This window comes from Tachypleus tridentatus, chromosome 13 (assembly GCF_004210375.1).
Source record: "Tachypleus tridentatus isolate NWPU-2018 chromosome 13, ASM421037v1, whole genome shotgun sequence".
Taxonomy (NCBI): domain Eukaryota; kingdom Metazoa; phylum Arthropoda; class Merostomata; order Xiphosura; family Limulidae; genus Tachypleus; species Tachypleus tridentatus.
In genome coordinates, this window is record NC_134837.1 from 9,071,892 (window position 1) to 9,091,339 (window position 19,448).

Below are 19,448 nucleotides of genomic sequence, written 5' to 3' on the forward strand. Positions count from 1 at the left end.
ACTTACATAATAAAACTAGTGAAAAAGTAATTCAGTTTTCTTATAAAACCTATTTTTGTTTTTCGAAACGAATGGAAAATTGCAGATGTTTGGCTCATATTTTAAAAGTTAAAATACGTTACTAATTTGTAAACAAATTATTATAACAGTCGATATCTGTCAGTATTTATTAATGACCAAAATGAATGAACGAACTCAATTAACCTTCTGCCTTAACACGAGTCTCGAATGAAATTAAGTCAAATATATCAAATAAAAGATGTCACAATCTTACTACAATTTAATCTACGTTTTGTGTATACACGATTTTAAGTTAAGGTTACATTCGAGACGTCCCGTAACGATCACAAAATATTAAGTTTATTTTTACAGGTGGTGCAACTGTCAATCGCTGCACTCTTGATTAATAAGTTATTACCATCAATTTTATGTTGTGTGTGTATGTGTATGTATGTATGTATGTGTGTGTGTGTGTAATTTAAGAATGAGTACAAATGAAGAAACATCAAGGACTTATTGAGTGTATGTGCAGTAGATACAAGCGTCACAAATTAAGCAGATATACAAGATGGTTATTTTTCATATTTCTTAAAAAGAATTGATACAAAACACTGACAGAACTGGAATTAATATCTTTTTTTTACTTTTTATGTATACATATATATACGTTTTGGAATTAAAACTGTGTTCAGTTGGGTTCTGTTGCTCAGCGTTAGGTCTGAAGATCATAATATAAAAACAGGGTTTCAGTACCTGTTGTGAGCACAGGACATCTAACACATTTTGTAGCTTCATGTTTAAACAAACATTCAGTTAGATAGTTTATAATTTCATAAGATAAGTTTTTAAACACTGGAACTTCACATATAAATTGTTAAATTGAAATATAATTACTGCGCATGCTCAGTGTCACTATACGACGGGGTTAATAACACTTACTTGAGTAACATGGGCAACGGTGTTTTTTTTTTTGGAGGGGTCTTGGGAATATTATAGCCAATAGCAACAAAATTATACAATTACGGAACTTGATTTTGTAATATATATTGATATTTGAAATACCTGTCGTACCAAACTTTTTATACATACATATCTGATTACTATTAAAAGGACTGCATTTGATATATAAACTAGTTTTAATAACTAATACGAGCATCTTTATTTGACACTAACCAGATACACTGTCTAATACAATGTAGACATTCTTGTTTAAACACGATATATCGAAATAAAATATTCAAGTTCTGTAAAACACCATGTTTTACTGCTACCAAATGAATTAATCTGAACTATATCCATAAATATTTCCATATTTATTGTATCTTTCTTCCTCTACTTCATGAACAGGCTAGAGGGGAGAGAAATATTGATGCTGTTAAACACTTGAAGTTTGAGTTTTACGAAGAATGAAAACAAAAAATTAGCATGTAAAAAATTGCTTAACTAAAATCAAATATACGTTTGTCTGTTAAATAATTCACTTTCCAGTTTGGTTAAATTTTATTTTATATTTGGTTGTGCTGTTTACTTTTCTTAATCTCTTGTACAGAGTATTCGGAAAGTCACTGTGCACTTACATATTTAATAACAAACATGTTTCAATACAGAATACAGGAGGTAAACATCAATGACAATTATAAACAACGTTGAAAGTGACCACCGTTGTTATCAATACAGGCCTGGATCCTTCTTATTTTGTTTCTAAACACCGCTATCAGTTGCTGGCTTAAAAAAGACTGAACAAAATATGAATACAAATCTGCAAAGTGACTTTCCGAACACCCTGTAGATAAAAAGTTCAAGTATGGCTGAAAAAAACGACAATTGTAAAATCTCACATTTTATCAATGAACCAAATGATAATGTAATATGACTACCTTGCTTAAGTTATACAGAACACTTTCGTATGGATATCTGTTTTCGATCTCTTTTATTCCCATTCTTTTCCAAATGTTGGAATGTTGATTCCTTGTTAAATACCTCGGAATTTACAGTTGCAACGTTATTAAGGATGCCTTTCGTATCAAACGTATCCATTTACTGTACACAACGCAAGGATTTAAACAGAAACTAATGATACCTTATTCAATGTTATAATGTTGTATAATAAATTATTTATTTAAAAATATTAGAAGCTTTCTGTAAATAGTGTCCAGTTGTAATAAATTATCGAACCCACGCTAGAAACGTGTCACAAGGTTACAATCAAAATGGCTTTCGTTTCCTCTGGATAATTGAAGTTTACGCACGTAACTACTTACAGTACTCTACATAAATTTTCCAAACTTACATAAATACAGCTGCTCGTATAAAACAACAAATACAATCAATTCTTTTATTCAAACGCAAATTAAACGGTATTTTGATATTGTAAGTTGTTTTTTTTTTCTCATCATTTAGTTCATGACTAAACAGAACTGATTACACGATAACAACACTTCAGTACTAGTTGTGACTATTAGATCAGAAACAAGACCGAGCTAGAAATCAGAAAGAATCTCAGAGTCAGAAAACCCACATTCACACTGAAGCTGCCCATCAGAAAATAGACACTGGGATGTGGACATTCCGTTCTGTATGTTGATTGCAAAAGCTAACAAATGGTCAAGCGAAGAACGCGAGAAGTTGACCACTCAAATAAACTGGCACAGTAACCAAGCTTTACAACATCACACCTTGAAGTTTTCACACGAGCTCATGCGGAATTTAGATGTTTCAAATCAGATCTTGAAAAGACAAAAACTCACTGTTCCATAACAACGTAGTATTTTTTACGAGTATTAATGGTAAGAACTAACGACAAGTGGAGTGTCCCATACTGTATCAGTGTTGCGACACAGTATGAAATAGAAACCATTTCACTTGAGAGAGAGAATGAAAGAAAAAACAACGACTTTCTGTTTACACGTAACTGTGTGCGGCTACCCACTCGAGTTATGCAAATACATGACACGTGCTGTTCGACCTACTTGATTAAACTATACTATTAAACCTTACTCTGGTCAAACAAATTAACTGAGTTAGCGACGAGCTTGTGCAGGACTTAGGGTTAAATTTGGTTCGTTTAAAATTGTACATAAACAACTGGCTAGATAAACTTTAACGTCATAACTGAACGGAATAAATGAATGTAAACAGTCATGAGAAGAGACTGGGACAGGAGAACACGTTTATTGAAAGAAACAAAATTTTTCAGAATATCTTTTTATCATTATTTAAAATAAAATTAACTCTTAATTATACGATTTCTTCAGATGGAAGCTTCATGGTTAATGCTACTAAAATTCTGGGTTCTATCCTTCCCATTGGACAAAGTGCAGATAGCATATTATGTCGATTTGCTATAAAACAATACAATTGGCTATAAATAACGACTTTTATCTATTCACTTTGTCAGTAAAGTTTTCTCCGAAAAACATAATAACGACATTATATACAAAACAGATGTGAAGGACAGAAATAGAGATTAGAAATAAAATGTTCAACCACACGCACATATTGGTTTCTTATGGAATAACAGTAGGTGTCATTTTTTGTCTCTAATGATGTTTTATTAAAATCTCATCGTTTACTGCGTGTATTATATCCACTAGAAATAATTTGAGAAAGAAAATCCGAACGAACGTATTATATAAAATAAAGCACGAAAACATTCAATTTTTATTTCTCTCTTTCGTAAACGCTCGACAAATCTAATCTCAGCACTTTAGTTTCCAACTACAGGTTTATTTGTGAATATTTAAGATGTAATTAAAAGTTATAATTTCTATTCTTTCCCGTGTTCAAGCACCAGTTGTTACAAACTCGTTAATGTTTTGTCAAACAAGATCACAACTAATTCGTCAGTGTAGATGCGCAGTAAATAAATTCCTATAGTTGAGTGCGAGTGGTTAGCCCCGTTGTTATCAGTATCGGGAGTACTCAAATGAAAATTTAAGTCGGTACAATTACAGTTGCGTTCATAGACTTAATTTTCTTTGGTATGAACATTCTGCTGCTATCAGAATTGTGTGACCGGTGGGACAGCGGTAAGTGCGGACTTAAAGTTAAAATTCAGGGTTCGATTACCTTCAGTGTACCCAGCAGATAGGTCGATGCGGAGTTGCTCTAAAAACAAATCAAATCAAACAAAAAGGCTTTCAGCATTGAAACAGAAATGATTTGCGATGTATTAGTAATAATATGAAAGAAAAGTTTGAAGGTTTGGAACTCAGGTACACTGGCAGTCAGTTACAGGTAACCCTACAGATGTGGTATTAAGTACACTGACAATTAGTTAAGTATAAACCAGTATTCACATTAAGGAAATAAAGTACAGAGTAAAGTTTGAAATAGGGGAGAGAAAACTCATGTAAACAAACATATGAAATCTTCATTCACCAAACTGCACTCACATATTACAAAACTGGCGAACTTTCCTTTCAGTTGATTTTAACTCTGGATGAAGAAGCTTTACAGTAGTTGTTTTGAAACATGAGAACAAATGATCATGACATACGCATTTTAAAATCAGCTAGAGGGTCTATACGTAGAATACCATAACTCTAAGCTACGTATTTCAACAAGTATTCCGAAACGTGTAGGGAGGAGAGCCCCTATCTAAAACTCGTACCAATTTACAAAGCTAACTGTCCCACTCTTTAAAATAGGTTTATTCAAACTGAGGTTTGATGTTCATGTTTGCAGAATTTAATGAAATTGTTTCATAAATATTGATAGAAACAAAACTTCTACACAAGCTACATATCTCGACACATTGTACTGGCTTCTAAAGTAACCAGTAATGTAAATAATGTTGGACTTATTTCCCAATCAGTAATAAATTTACATCTTAAGTACACACATATTCACATATTAGATAGACCTTATATTTTACTGACTTTTGAATTGGATTACGTGTTGGTGCTCTGTCATATGAGAGGATCAGGCTTCAGGTTTGCAGCCCGTAGTGGCTCAACGTTAAGTTTGGGGCTTATTATGCTAAAATTGAAGTTATTATATCAGGTTTGAGAAGATTATGGATGGCCTATTGTGTAGTTTTACGCTTCAAAACCATCAAGAAATAAAAGCTTTGTCACAACACATAATATTGGCTTCATCTGTATGTGAACACAGAAACAATTAATTATAAGTATTGCACCAGTATACAGGGTTAGGCTTACCAGCAGAAAAAAGAATGGAATAATTATACGTTTTTATTTATTTACTATTTGCTATGGAAATCTGCTTGGACGTTTTGATGAACTTCAATCGTCTGGCTGGTGTGTAGAAGTGAGGAGGTGCACACAGTCAATAACAACTCCAAGGAAGTTTAAGCTCATTAAATAACACATAACATCCAGCTGTCGAACGTGTAAGTTGCTGTTGATCGTTTTTTGTTTAATGAGGCATAGATTAAAAGATATCCATTGTAGAGTAGTGTAACACAAATAATTTAATTCAAAACTCTGAAAGTTTGTGTGTATACAAGAATCACAATAAGAAACATACTCAAGGTAACATGACATTTCTCACCAATGTACAGCTAAGAGAGCTGCAATAATGTACACCAGCCAGTTGGGGACAAACAGAAACCCCAGTATCTCCATGCCTCAAGAATCTCCAATGTGTATTTCTGTCTAACTGAACTCCTTCTATACCTGTGAAACTATACCTACATGTATATATAATACTATATAAATCGTTTATAAAAAAACTTAATTGATGACATTCATGAAACGACATTCACGTCGTTTGATACACTGCGCAGGAAGGAAATGGTACAAGTTCATGATACGTTGAAAGGGTGTTTATGTATCTGAGAGGAAATAAAACAAATCGTGGTTTTGTACATTATTACAGGAAATAGTACAACAAAGAGAAAAAAGTAGTTCAGACAGAAATGGAAATAATTTATTTGTTTTGAATTTCTCTCCAAGCTACCAGAGGGCTATATGCCCTAGCCGTCCCTAAATTGGCAGTGTGAGACTAGAGGAAAGCAAGATAGTCATCACCACACACCGCCAACTCTTGGGCTACTCTTTTAACAAAGAATAGTGAGATTGACCATCACATCATAACGACCCCATACCCGAAAGGGCGAGCATGTTTGGTGTGACGGGAATTCCAACGCGCGACCTTCGTATTACGAATCGAGCGCCCTAACCATCTCGTCATGACAGGCATTTTCAGTGATAAAACATCACTGAGTTATTGCAATATATTATTTCCCAGTTGTTCTGTCTTTAAAAAACGAACACAAAATTTGAAGAACTGAGAAAAGTGCTGTAACTGAACGTTGAACTCTTGATGACGAGAAACCTACTCGAAATAAAAATGTATCTTGGAACGATTGGTATGGGTATTAACAATTTCACTGATAAGGAAAGGACAACATTTCTTTAGCTGAAGGTGAACTAGGAAGGTCGAAACTTTGTTCTTCTTATCAGTAAAAGTGTTAATACCCATACCAGCAGTACTGAGATACATGAATGTTGAACTGATGTCGAAAAACCGAATAACGAAGAAAGACTAACAAGAATCCGCCTTCTGAATCCAGGGCTGTGGTTCTCCTTCCCGAGTTTCCCTATTTTAAAGCACTACAATTCTTGGTTCTATTCCATTCGGTGGATTCAGCAAATGATTTACTATGACTTTTCTATAAACCAAACAAATACGCCATCTTTCAAGTTCAGTCAAAACTTGCCAGAACATTTCATCTAATTTACGGTTAACCCTAACTCACAAAGCAGAACTTCAGGTAATGCAGTCCTATAGGGTTAGGCTCACTAGCAGAGACAAAAAATACTGTTCGTAAAAATGACGTCATGATACGATCAATGTAAAGTGTTCACTCACTAATTCTAAAAATACACATTATGATGTTAATAATGTAAAATGTTAACTTATCCCATCTAAAACGACGTAATAATACCATGAAAACAAATATTAACTCACTGAATCTAAAAATTATTTCATAATGCAATTAATGTAAAAAGTTGACTCGATGTATCTAAAAGCCACATGACACAAATAATGTAAAGTGTTTGTTTCTTTTGAATTTCGCGAAAACCTACACGATTGTTATATAAGCTACTCGTCCCTAATGAAGCAGTGTAACACTATATCGAAGGCAGCTAGTCATCACCATACACTGGGATACTCGTTTACCAATGAATAGTGGGATTGACCATCACGTTATAACGCCCTCACAGGTAAAAGAATGAATATATTACTAAAAATGATGTTATGATGCAATTAATGTAAAATGTTAACTCACCGTTTCTGAAAATGACAATTACTATTAAGTGATAACTCACTATTACTAAAAATAACATTATGATGCAATTGAAGTACTATAATAATTCAATATTCTTAGAAATGACGTTATGATGCAATCAATGCAAAATCTTAACTCACTGTTATTAACAATTCAGTCGATGTTCACTATCTCAATACTGCATCTTAATTTGATAATTATATTTTACATATGTTTTTTTTTAGAAACAAAAACTTCGCCTCATAATGAACACGAAGAAAACGGACTGTTTTAAAACAATTTGTAAAGTAATTGTTTCTACATCAAAAGTGTTCGTTATTTGGAGGACAGCTGCCAGTTACAAACGTTTATATATTTAATATTTTGAATTTTTGAACTCTAGTAAGGGAAACATCTCTTATTTTTAGTTTAAAATTTCAGTATCCTGTTCAGTCAGAGTTAGTACAGAATAACCATAGTCATAGTGAGATTATTGTGATTTAGAAGTTCTCGGTAATACCTATTCAACAGGTTAAAAATACACGGGTAGATACGTGTAAAAACGGCTCCTTTGTGTTGAGAAAATATTTTACGTAGAGGAGCGAACAACGTTTCGACTTACTTCGGTCATCGTCAGGTTCACAAAGAAAGAGGTCAACTTCCGATCAGTTACCTTGGGAGGGCGAGCATGTTTAGCGCGACTCTGGCGCGAACCCGCGACTCTCGGATTACGAGTCGCACGTCTTAACCATGCCAGGCCAACGAAACTTAACTCCTAACAAAATATTTAGTAGTTGTTAGGTTAATAGACTTTTGGCTTATCCCATTGACATTTTATTTCTTCTCTTTTTTTCACTTAAACCGTTAACTGTATTTTCAAATAAACATGCATAATATTAGAATAAACGTTGTAGTGAAAGTTCCCTACTTAAATTTTGACAAATTCTGAAATCAATATTTAATTTTCTAGATATTCGACAATAGAGGACACCAGATTTTAAACACCCAAGATGTGTCAAGTGAACGAACAAATAATTTTTAATCCATTATTTATATCTTATATTAGACAAAGAAACCTGGTGTTCTGATTATTGCAGCAACAAATAAAAAATTATGTTACTGCTGCTTTGCAGATAAAAATAAACTTGTTATGTTTTCGTACATATTTATGTTTCAATAATTTCAAATGAAATACAGACATTTGGTCCTAAGTAATAACAATATGTTTCTGTCATGTTCGGCATAACACATTCAAATCCGTTCTGAAATAACAGCAATATTTTTTTCCCAATAGTAATAACTTTGGTCTTATTTTATAACCTAAATATAGGTCATACAAAGTCAGTTTGGTTGCTTTTATAAAGCAACGTTTGTATAAAAATGTTTAACCCTGAAGCTAACTTTACAATTTTAATTTAAATAACTGTATGTAATTTGAATTCATATAAGCTGTTTGTTCACTTAAAATTACAATAATGATATAGTAAGTCCCTAGTCAGGTCTGGAAGTAGGAGTTTCTTTTATTGTACGTCTGCTGGTGGGACAGCGGTAAGTCTTAAGAGTTCTAACTTTAAATTCAGGGGTTTCACTCCTCTAGGTGGACATAGAAGACAGTCACAAATGGATTTTCTATAACTAAACACACACGTCTTTCGGTCCAAAGTGAAACTCCTTTCATGTGTTACTTAAGTACCCAGTGACGAAAAAAAGATTTTGGAAATACGTAATGGTTCAGCTACTACCACTGCAAATAAACATAAAGTATGAAAATGTTATTTCCGTATGTATTACACAGTGTTACCTAAGTAATTATCTAGTGAAAGGCTATAATCAAATAATGGATGAAAATAAATGTTAATAGACAAGAGGTACCTTTTTAGACCATTGTTTTCTTTGGTGACAGGACTGGAACCTGCGATCCACAGATTACATATTGAGTACCCTAACCTACAGAAGATGAAGTAAATATCTTATCATCTTTGAACAACTGTTATCTTTGTAAGGAATTTCCTATTATGTATTTATTTTAATACTGATATTTGTTTTAGTTAAATATATATTCAGAAATGCGTGTTTTTCGGTCATTTGAAATCGTACCACGTAACACCAGAAATATGTCACGTAACTATAAACAAGTTATTTAAAATCTTCTTTTTGTAAAACAGTTATATTTACTCCCGCGTGCTGTTTAATTAGAAATTAAACGTTTGGTGGGTTTTGTTTGTGAATTTGTTTACTAAAATTTGTAACATTTTTAATAGGTGGCAGTGTTTTTATTTTAATTACATTCTGCTTACTATCTTTGCGAAATGAAAGAAAATGTTATAGTATTTAACGACAGCCAATCAGCTCTGATTAAGTGTTTTATTTACTTTTAACATGATAATCAGCCTTAGATAGTTTGTCTTTATTATTCAAGTACATTTTCAGGTTTAAAAATGATTCATACAAAAAGCATAGGATGAAGATGTCCCCTGCTGGTAGTCTAAAGGCACGGTGTACTTACCCGGTGTAAGCTACCTTGAAACAATGTGAGATAAACACTGATATAAGTTTGTTTACCAACTTCACTGGTAATTTACGATTCTTTCGGCAGTAGGATTTGCGATACATTATTATCAGAATATATATTTTTCTATCGGTATTAAATATCAAAATTGGATCTATACAATTTAGTAATTAAGCTCACAATACACGGATAGTCTTTTTCGCTGATATATACATTAAATTTTATAGTATTAGTGACAACAATATAATATTGAACACAAGTTTTGTTTGAGGTGTTGATAATTCATAATATATTTTTAGACGATATTTAAGATTTAAACTCAGGTGGAAACGTGGTAAGTTTGTTTTGTTTGTTTTTCGGAATTTCGCGCAAAGCTACTCGAGGGCTATCTGTGCTAGTCGTCCCTAATTTAGCAGTGTAAGACTAGAGGGAAAGCAGCTAGTCATCACCACCCACCGCCAACTCTTGGGCTACTATTTTACCAACGAATAGTGGGATTGACAGCACTTTATAGCGCCCCACGGCTGGGAGGGCGAGTATGTTTGGCGCGACTTGGGCGTGAACCCGCGACCCTCAGATTACGAAGTGCACGCCTTAACGCGCTAGGCCATACCGGGCCAGAAACGTGGTAAGATTGGACACTGATCAACTTGGAATTTGTACATGAAACAGATACAGGTAACTATGTTATAAATATTTTTTAAAAGTAGAAAAAAGATATTAAAACTTAATAAAATCGAGTATTACTTAATATATTAAAACTTTCATTGCTTGATACAGAGACTAACGATTCCTTTCTTTTAACTACGAAATAGTTAAGTGCTCAGCGTACACTTGCTCATTACACTTTTTCCTGTGTCGCATGGAATGATCTAGTGAAATTTATAAATGATAATATGCCAAGTGTATAATAAATATACAGGACTACAAACCGTCAGGTGTCACTTTAAATAATAAGAATGAGTTTTGTGATGATATTTTTATGTAAAAATCACAAGGATTATTAAAATAATATGACTTTAGTCTGGTTTACCACATATAAAGTGATTCTTGCATATGGTAACAGTATAATTTGTCTCTGAGAAAAAATCAGTTTTAACATAACAGCGTTCCACGAAAATAACTGTTTTTTACTTCTTTCTGAACAACGTTAAAATCATCTTGGGCAACAGTAAGAACTTCAAAATGTATGGTTAAGGTCTCTAACTGATCCGAAGTTTCATCACTAGTCGTAATTTCTTGTAAATTGTACTTTACTTCCAGCAATGCGTGACTTTGTGTTTCATCTAAAGTAACTTTTGTCACCAATTTTCTATCATTCTGTAAATCCAGAGGAAAGAAGATAAAATAATTTATTTTTGGGTATCATTTGAAGTTAATAAAAAGTAATTATTAATAAATTCTTAATATTAAAAATAAAGTATGAAAGTTGGTTTAAATTCAGTTGTTACATAGTTTGGATATATCCGAATAAACAATTATATCCACTGACTGTGAAATCGGAATTTACCCTACGGGCACCACAGAAAAGTGCTCTTAAACTGCAATATGCGAGAATATCCTCTTCTCGAAATAATCGCTAATCTTGCGTGACTGCTGCCATCTATGTCTTATACTGTGATACACGGATGCTTTATAAGCATCATCTGACTGACCGACCATGTGGGACACGTGCTTTAACTTTTGTGTTCTGTAGCTGATTTTATTGATTTATGGGTGACTTAATTACTAACCTTTTACATTTGTTATACTTATCATTGTCTCTCAGCAATTACAGTACATATCATCTTACCTGTGACAGTCTTTGAAATTCACCGATATAAGTCATTTCTACGTGGATAATTGATTCTTTCTGGTGAATCATCCTTGAAATTAATTATTCAAGAACTCTAATTAAAAAATAACATAAATAACAGCTTTAAATTAAGTCATATTAATTATATAACTTGTAGTTAACTATCTGTCAGCCTGAAACTTTTCTCGCAAATTTTTTAATCAAACGTTATAAATCTCATATCGTTAGGAAGGCCTATGTTTCAGAAGTCCGGATTACATATAAGATTTTCCATTCAAAATCACTTAGCCTGTTTGTTACTTAGTGAAACATTTTAATGCAATGATAGTGTTACATAATAGCGCTATGTCATTGTTATCACGTGATGGCTTGCCTCCATTTGAGCTTTAATTTTTTTTTATTTGAAAAGTACTTCTCAGGTACAACAGAAGAAATTCATTCGTATTTTATTCAAGTGTCCAGATTATTTACATAATATGCATAACTGAAATCATGCATACATTATTTGTCACAAGATTTTGTCAAAATTGTTATCATGCTGTATGGAAAAAAAATGTAACAAAATCCCAACTAAATATTGAATTCTTTAAAGAGTTGGAACTGTTTCAGAAATTTTGCCTGAAATATTTTCCCTACAATGGTTTTTGGCCAATCTAAAAACAAGATGATGAATGTATTTACATTTGTCAATTTTGGTTTGTTTTGAATTTCGCGCAAAGCTACACGAGGACTATTTACGCTAGCCATCCTTAATTTAGCAGTGCAAGATCAGATGGAAGGCAACTTGTCATCACCACACACCGCCAACGTTTAGGTTACTCTTTTATCAACGAATAGTGGGATTGACTTTCACGTTATAACGTCCACACGGCTGAAACGGCAAGCATGTTTGGTGTGACGAGGATTCACACCCGCGACCTTCGGATTACCGGTTGAGTGCCTTAATGGCTATGCCGGGCCATTTGACAAATTTACGAAATTAATTGTATTTAATAATGTCTTTGTATTGTTGTATTTTTAATTATTAACACTATATTTGTCCGGCATGGCCAGATGAGTACGGCACTCAAACCCCAATATGAGGGTCGCAGAACCAAATTCCTGTGATACAAAACGTGCCTACTCTGTTAGTTACAGAGATGTGATAAAGCCACGATCAGTCCCACTGTTTGTTAGTAAAAGAGTAGCTCAAGAGTTGACAGTGGGTGATGTTGACTGGCTGCCTTTTCACTAGTCTTTCACTACTAACGCAGATAAGTAGCTTTGAGCGAAATTCAAGGTAAACTAAACTAGTTAGCACTATATCACTAGTATGGATTATCCTGCAAGAGGGTTACTCTACTTTTATTTCGATATATTTTCGTTGAAATGGGTGTTTACTTTAAACGACTGTTATAATATCGTTTTTAGAAAACTCACACTAACAACAGTTACGCTTCAGTTACACTGACATCCATATCAATCTCTCAGAAGTTACATTGACACATAAAGACATGACCATGACGTGATTGAAAACGGAAATATGTTTACCAGCTGCCTTTTGGTGTAAGTATAACGACTTTCTGTGACGTTGATTTTGTACAGGAAAACTTTCTGTTTACAACTTTAACTGAGGATTTAGGTGAACCATCGTTACGAGGATAAACGTCAGCATATTGGTATAGCTATGACGAACCCATATTCTATCCTTCAGGCAAAGCCCACAGACTTAGCTGTCATTTCATCAGCCTTATTAACAGAGACACGGTTATGGACATTCCCAGCACGGAATGCTCAGATATTTTCAGTTACCTAATTTTCAGTGCCTCATATTGAAGGCATAAAACGTTTAGATGTCTTGTATTAGGTTGTCCAAAAATAAATGTCGTTTTTGAACAGCAAAGTTTGGAAAAGTATAAACCAGTGTTTTAAAACATACTTTGATGAAAGTAAGCACTATTTGCAGTGTTAAAAACTCTCTGAAAACTTTTCTGCAGGTGTCTGGTTTTAAAAGCGTTTATTGTTTAAAAAATTGTGAAAGTTCTCGATAAAATGAAAATATGTTGGGGAAAGGTCTGAGGAATAAGGTGGATGATACAGAGCCTCGATTCCCAATTCATTCAGTTTTTGCAGCGTCATCCTTGACAGGTCTCATAACGCCAATTTTGTTGATTTACAGTCAACTCATACAGAACCCACTTATCCAACCTTTTGTCTTTCTAATTGCACACAGGTGGTTGGAAATGCTTGATTTTCTTATGCCTAGCTTTTCTGCAAGCTCACGTACTGTTGTGCAAGAGTCTATTTCAACTGCTTCCCTTAATATGTTTTCATTTAAGGTTTTAATGCAAGATTCTTTCCAAATATTCACAATTTTCAGGAAACAAGCACAACTTACAGGCTGATAAGTGTATTACAATTTTTAAAATAATAAAATGTGTTGTTGTGTATGTGAATATATGTGTTATTAATGGTGGTCTAACGTGTTAAAGTGATAATTTACAGCAAAAGTTTTATTTTCAAATTAATTAGCTACTGATTCTGTTAAAAATATTAGGACTAACGTGATTCATAAATTACCAGTAGTTCACACATTAATAAAAGTTTAACTATTAATGGTATATTTCAGAAACTAGCTTATACACATAATCATAACTGTTAGCTGGGTTGTAGTGTTCTTTTATGTATACTTGATTGTATCACGTTAGACAGGCCGAGATTCTTCCTGGTTCTAATTAGTTAATGCAGCGTCCATAATATACGTAACTTTTTTACTGATCTTATAGAGTCAGCTCATTACAGTCTAAACATTCAGTGAAAACTTTCTTAACATGTTTCTATTGAGTCACGTCGTTATATAATCATCAATTTTTATATACTTCACTGTATTGTACTTCTCTTAAACGTTTAAAATATCTAGCGATGTCTCAGTTGGGCACCCTAAAGAATGTTCAAGCCCTTAGTTTGAAATTTCGGTGTTTCTGGTATCAATATTTATGACGTCCTCTTGTAAGACATCTATACGTTTTCAGGTTTACATCGCTAAAACCAGAGGTTCAATTCCCCTCCTTAGACGCAGCAGACCGATATTTGTTATATTTTCATTACCTGAAAGAGAATATATTTAAACACATTACGAATATGTTTGTAACTACGTAAATCCAAACAACTGTCCGACGGTCCCTTCTATGGGTTGTAGATCAACAAGAAGGTTAGGACTTGACTACACATTGCATGTGTTTAACAGAAACATGAAAATATTACTCATGTGCAGCAGTCACATTATACAACTTGGAGACAGGAGCAAAGATGGCCAAAGGTAATGACTGTACTTTGTTCAACCAATAGCAACAAAACCAATTGGCATTATTACACGATGCTGTTTTGAGCATTTCAATGCCAGGGTCACTGTTAATTCACTAATTTGTTCTTACATCCAATATGGCGGGAAAACAATACTGATCCAGTGCATGTACGACGTCACGTGCATAACCTATGTTATAGTCTCGCAAGCGTAACCTTGACACTCCTGGTAGTCTTGCACAATCAACTAACTCCCATAATATAAACGGATTTAATACAATTTCCAATTCTTTGTTTTTTGTTCAGTTTAACATATGTTTATAAATGATTTAATTGGAAACTACAGATAATTGGCCAGGAACGTTATAGATTTCGCAATTTCAAACTCCAGTCGATACTATTTCTACGAGAACATTAGGAGAAACCTTACGTGTGAGGAGTAGAGCAAGCTAGTATTCGTGTCAAGAGAAGTGTATGTATGTATGTAGTATATTAAAATATATTTGTGTTAAGAACATATCATAAATTTCATACATACCCAGATTCAGTTTAGTTCTAAATTAGGATTAAACTTTCCGACTATTTGAAATCGTAATACGTAACACCTGGAAGATGTAACGCAAATATAAATAAGATATTTACAATCTTGTTTTCGTAAGACAGTTACGTTTACACCCGTGTGCTGTTAATTAGAAACAATATGTGTGATAGGTTCTGTTTATGAATTTTTCTAACTTCTGGTAAATAAATATGTTTAATTTTCATTGTCATATTGTTTATTAGATTCAATTAAAACTAAAATTTGTAACATATTCTATAGGTGGCAGTGTTTTGATTTTAATTATATTCTCTTTATTATCTTTGTTAAATGAAATAAAATCTTATTGTATTTAACGACGGCTAATCAACTATGATTAAGTGTTTTATTTACTTTTAACATGTTACTCACCGTTACATTACAGATAGGATGTGTTAATTATTCAAGTGAGTTTTCGGCTTTAAAAATGATTCAATGGATTGTTTCAATGCTTAAGTTAGAATGTTTAACTCTTAAACTTCAACAACTATCACAATTTATTTTGAAAAAATTTCTAGAGATTTCCTTAGTTTAGACTAATTAGTCATATATTTTTAAAGTCTGGACCCATATTCAGGAGAATGCAGTCATGTTTGTAAATGTTTTCAAGAATATGAGACATTTCTTTGAAGTTACCTTTTGTTTTCTAATATGCAAATTAGCCATACCGCTAACGTTACACAACATGTGTCGGAATATGTATTTGTGTCTATTTCAATATATTTTCACACAAAAAGTATAGTAAAAATATGTTTTTTTTTTATATAAATACCAAAGCCTAGCTAACGCTATGTAAGGATATGTGCTACGTAATATTTAGTTTGAAAGTGATATTGTGTTTAGGTATCTTCCACAAACGTGTGGTAAACAGAAGGATTTGTGAAATGTTAATGTAGAATATATAATTTTTTATCAGTATTGTACCGTATACAATTCAGTAATTAAGCCAAAATACAAGGACAGTCTTTTTCTGTTGTACAAATATGAAAGTTTATTGTCACCACAGAAATAACATAATATTGAACAGAACAATATATATGTAAACACGGCTGGTTTGGGTTGAGAAAAGTTTTATGTACAGGAGCGAACAACGTTTCGACCTTTTTTGGTCATCGTCAGGTTCGCTCCTCTACATACAAATTTTCTCAATCCAAACCAGCCGTTTTTACATATATATTTTTTGATAGAAGTACGTTTTCTCGTCATTACTGATTAAGCAGAACAGTTTTATTTCCAGTATTGATAGTAATTCACAACAACTTTTAATACCATATTTAAGTTTTAATCTCAGATGGAAATGGTAAAATTGGAAGTATAAGACACTGATTTATGTCATAAATATTTTAAAGCAGAAAAAAAACACATTAAAACCTAATGAACCCGAATATTACTTTACATTATGCTTTGAAACATTCACTGTTTAATATAGCGACCGACGAATCGAAACTTACAACCAGGAAATAGTCAGGTGCTCAGAGTATGCTTGCTCACTAATCATTTTCGTGCTGTTTAAAATGATCCGTCGAAATTATAGGTCATAATGTGCTCAATGTAGAAATAAATATACCAGTCTATAAACACCAGATGTCACTTCAAATAATAAGGTTGAGTTTTTGAAAATATTTTATTTATACATCCCAAGGATTATTACAATAATACGACTTTTGTTTCTTGTACATTAGAAGAGGCCCACCTACATGAACGACAACAATTTCCAAGTGTGTAGTTACACACATTCTCACAGAACTCTTCACCAGAAACACCATAACAAGTGTTAATAGACACATATATTATGTGTAAATACTTCTATCAGGAACACGAAATGTAGTGTGCATAGTTACATACGTCTTCACAAAATCGTTTCGAAAGGTACGCTATGTAAAGACTGTTCGTATTGTCTGTTTTATGGACAATTTTTGTTCAACCTTAATTTGTTCCTAATTATTAACATCAATATGTATGAGATACTGTTCGCTTTCATGAATTTGTTAAATAGTGAGAACCTGAGGATTAAATAAACGTTTCTTTCTGATTGGTTTTACATGTTTTGAAATGTATGTGTAACGCTATACAAAGGGAATTCACCTGCACATAGTATTGAAAGGATAGACAAGAGTGAAATAAGCTAGACATCAGATTCTCATCCTCAGTTCTTGCGCTACTAATGTGTGATCAAATAGAGGGATTTGACTGTCATTCTTATAGCGCTCCCACATTCCCCAAATGTTTTTATAGCAACCACAAGAGCTCTAGGCCACATCTCAGCTTTGGTTATTGTAAATCGAGTTAATTTACGACCAAAGTAAACCATAAATTTAGTAGTTCGAATTAGACCCTTGAGTGACTCAGCGAATATGCAGACAGACAAATAAAAACGGACATATACATACATATAGAATTTTATCTGTATATAAGCTACACTACGAAAAACATGGTTTCTATACTCGTGGTGGCCAGAGCTCATATAGCCATCTGTGCTTAATAACAACATAGACCGATTTATTATTCCAGTAACGTGGAAAGTCACGCAGACGTATTTGTTATTCTATTTCACATATTAATTAGTAAAAACATTTACTCCAGTTTTGAGGCAGAAACATGCAAGATTCTGAGATACCAAATACACATATAACGGATATATTTTTTTAACTGAACTTGTCCTGTATTATTATTTCTTTTCAGTACGTGTTCCATTGTTAAGTATGAACAGCCATAGTGCAATGAAAATAAAACATACAACAATGTTACTTTTTCCTTTCACTTTTCGTACCATCACTTGATTTAAACCATTTTTCTTCAAAGTACAAATCGGGATAACATGCTCATGAAATGGATAACTGTAATCACGTAGGTGTTTAATAATTGTTTGATGTTGCTGACGTACAAACTTCACATTCTTTATAGTTTTAAGGAAATATAAATTAAAACATTTTTTTCATAATCTCCAAAGTCATGCATTCAATATTCTAATAGCTATAATTTTTTCATATTCCATGTTAATTAGTGACATATTAAGTAACTTTGATACAAGGAAATGTGTTATTGATTTGTTTCATAAAATTGTATTTGTGTCAAGTAACAATCAAGTTTTGATGTTGCTTACTTACATGTATCCCCTGAATCCACGTAACCAATCAATAAGAAGGCAAAAAATAGATTATGTGGTGTAGAATGAACTAAATATTTTACAGACATTAGACTTTTTGTTTAACTTATTGACATGTTCTTTCTTTTTTCACTTAAAACATTAACTGTATTTTTAAATTTACATTCACAACATGAAAATACACGCTATAACGAAATTACCCCTCTTAAAATTTGTCAGCGTCAAATTCTTAAACTGACATTTAATTTGCAGATATTCGGCAATAAATACCGCCACAATTTCTAATAAATTTATACATATCTCATATCAGACCCAAAAACGTATTATTCTGCTTATTGTGGCAACAAGTCACAAATTCTGTGACTGCTAGTTTGTTGGCAAAAATATTGTTGTGTTTTTCGTACATATTTATATTTGAATAGTTTCAAATTAAATACAGATCTTTGGTTCTAATTAATAAGAGAATTTTTGTGCCATGTTCGGCATAAGGATACTTAAATCCCTTCTGAAAGAACCGGAACATTTTTTCCCTGCATGTAACATACCTAATCTTTTTGACCTAAGTACAGGTCATACAAAGTTTTTATAGAAGAATCAGTTTGAATGTTATCATCCTCATATAGCAATGTTTGTTTCAAAATGCTTAACTATAAAGCTAGCTTTACAATTTCAATTTAAATATATATCATATTAACGCATATAAACCGCGTGCTGTGCGTCAAATTACAATAATAATGTAGCAAGTCCCTTTGCAGATTTGAAATTAGGGATTTCTTTCATGGTGCGTCTTCCGGTGGGTCAGCGGTAAGTCTGGGATATACAACGTTGAATTTAGTGGTTTGATTCCACTCGGTGGACGAAGCAAAGAGCTTGATTTGGCTTTGCTCTAAGAAAACACACATCATGCACTCAGGTGTACATAATTCACAATAACCTTTTAGA

General features: G+C 32.9%; 1 protein-coding gene and 1 long non-coding RNA gene across 3 annotated transcripts in view; both read right to left on the reverse strand.

Moving 5' to 3' along the window:
- LOC143237345 (cytochrome P450 3A9-like) overlaps positions 1-5,622 on the reverse strand; it is a 104,690-nt gene extending 99,068 nt beyond the window's left edge. Inside the window, exon 1 of the mRNA XM_076476492.1 lies at positions 5,515-5,622. Within this exon, the coding sequence (XP_076332607.1) occupies positions 5,515-5,588 (74 nt within the window). The 5' untranslated portion in view covers positions 5,589-5,622. The remainder of the gene's footprint in view (positions 1-5,514) is intronic.
- The window catches only part of LOC143237347 (uncharacterized), a 367,273-nt gene that overhangs the window by 337,865 nt on the left and 9,960 nt on the right, over positions 1-19,448 (reverse strand). The window lies entirely within an intron of this gene.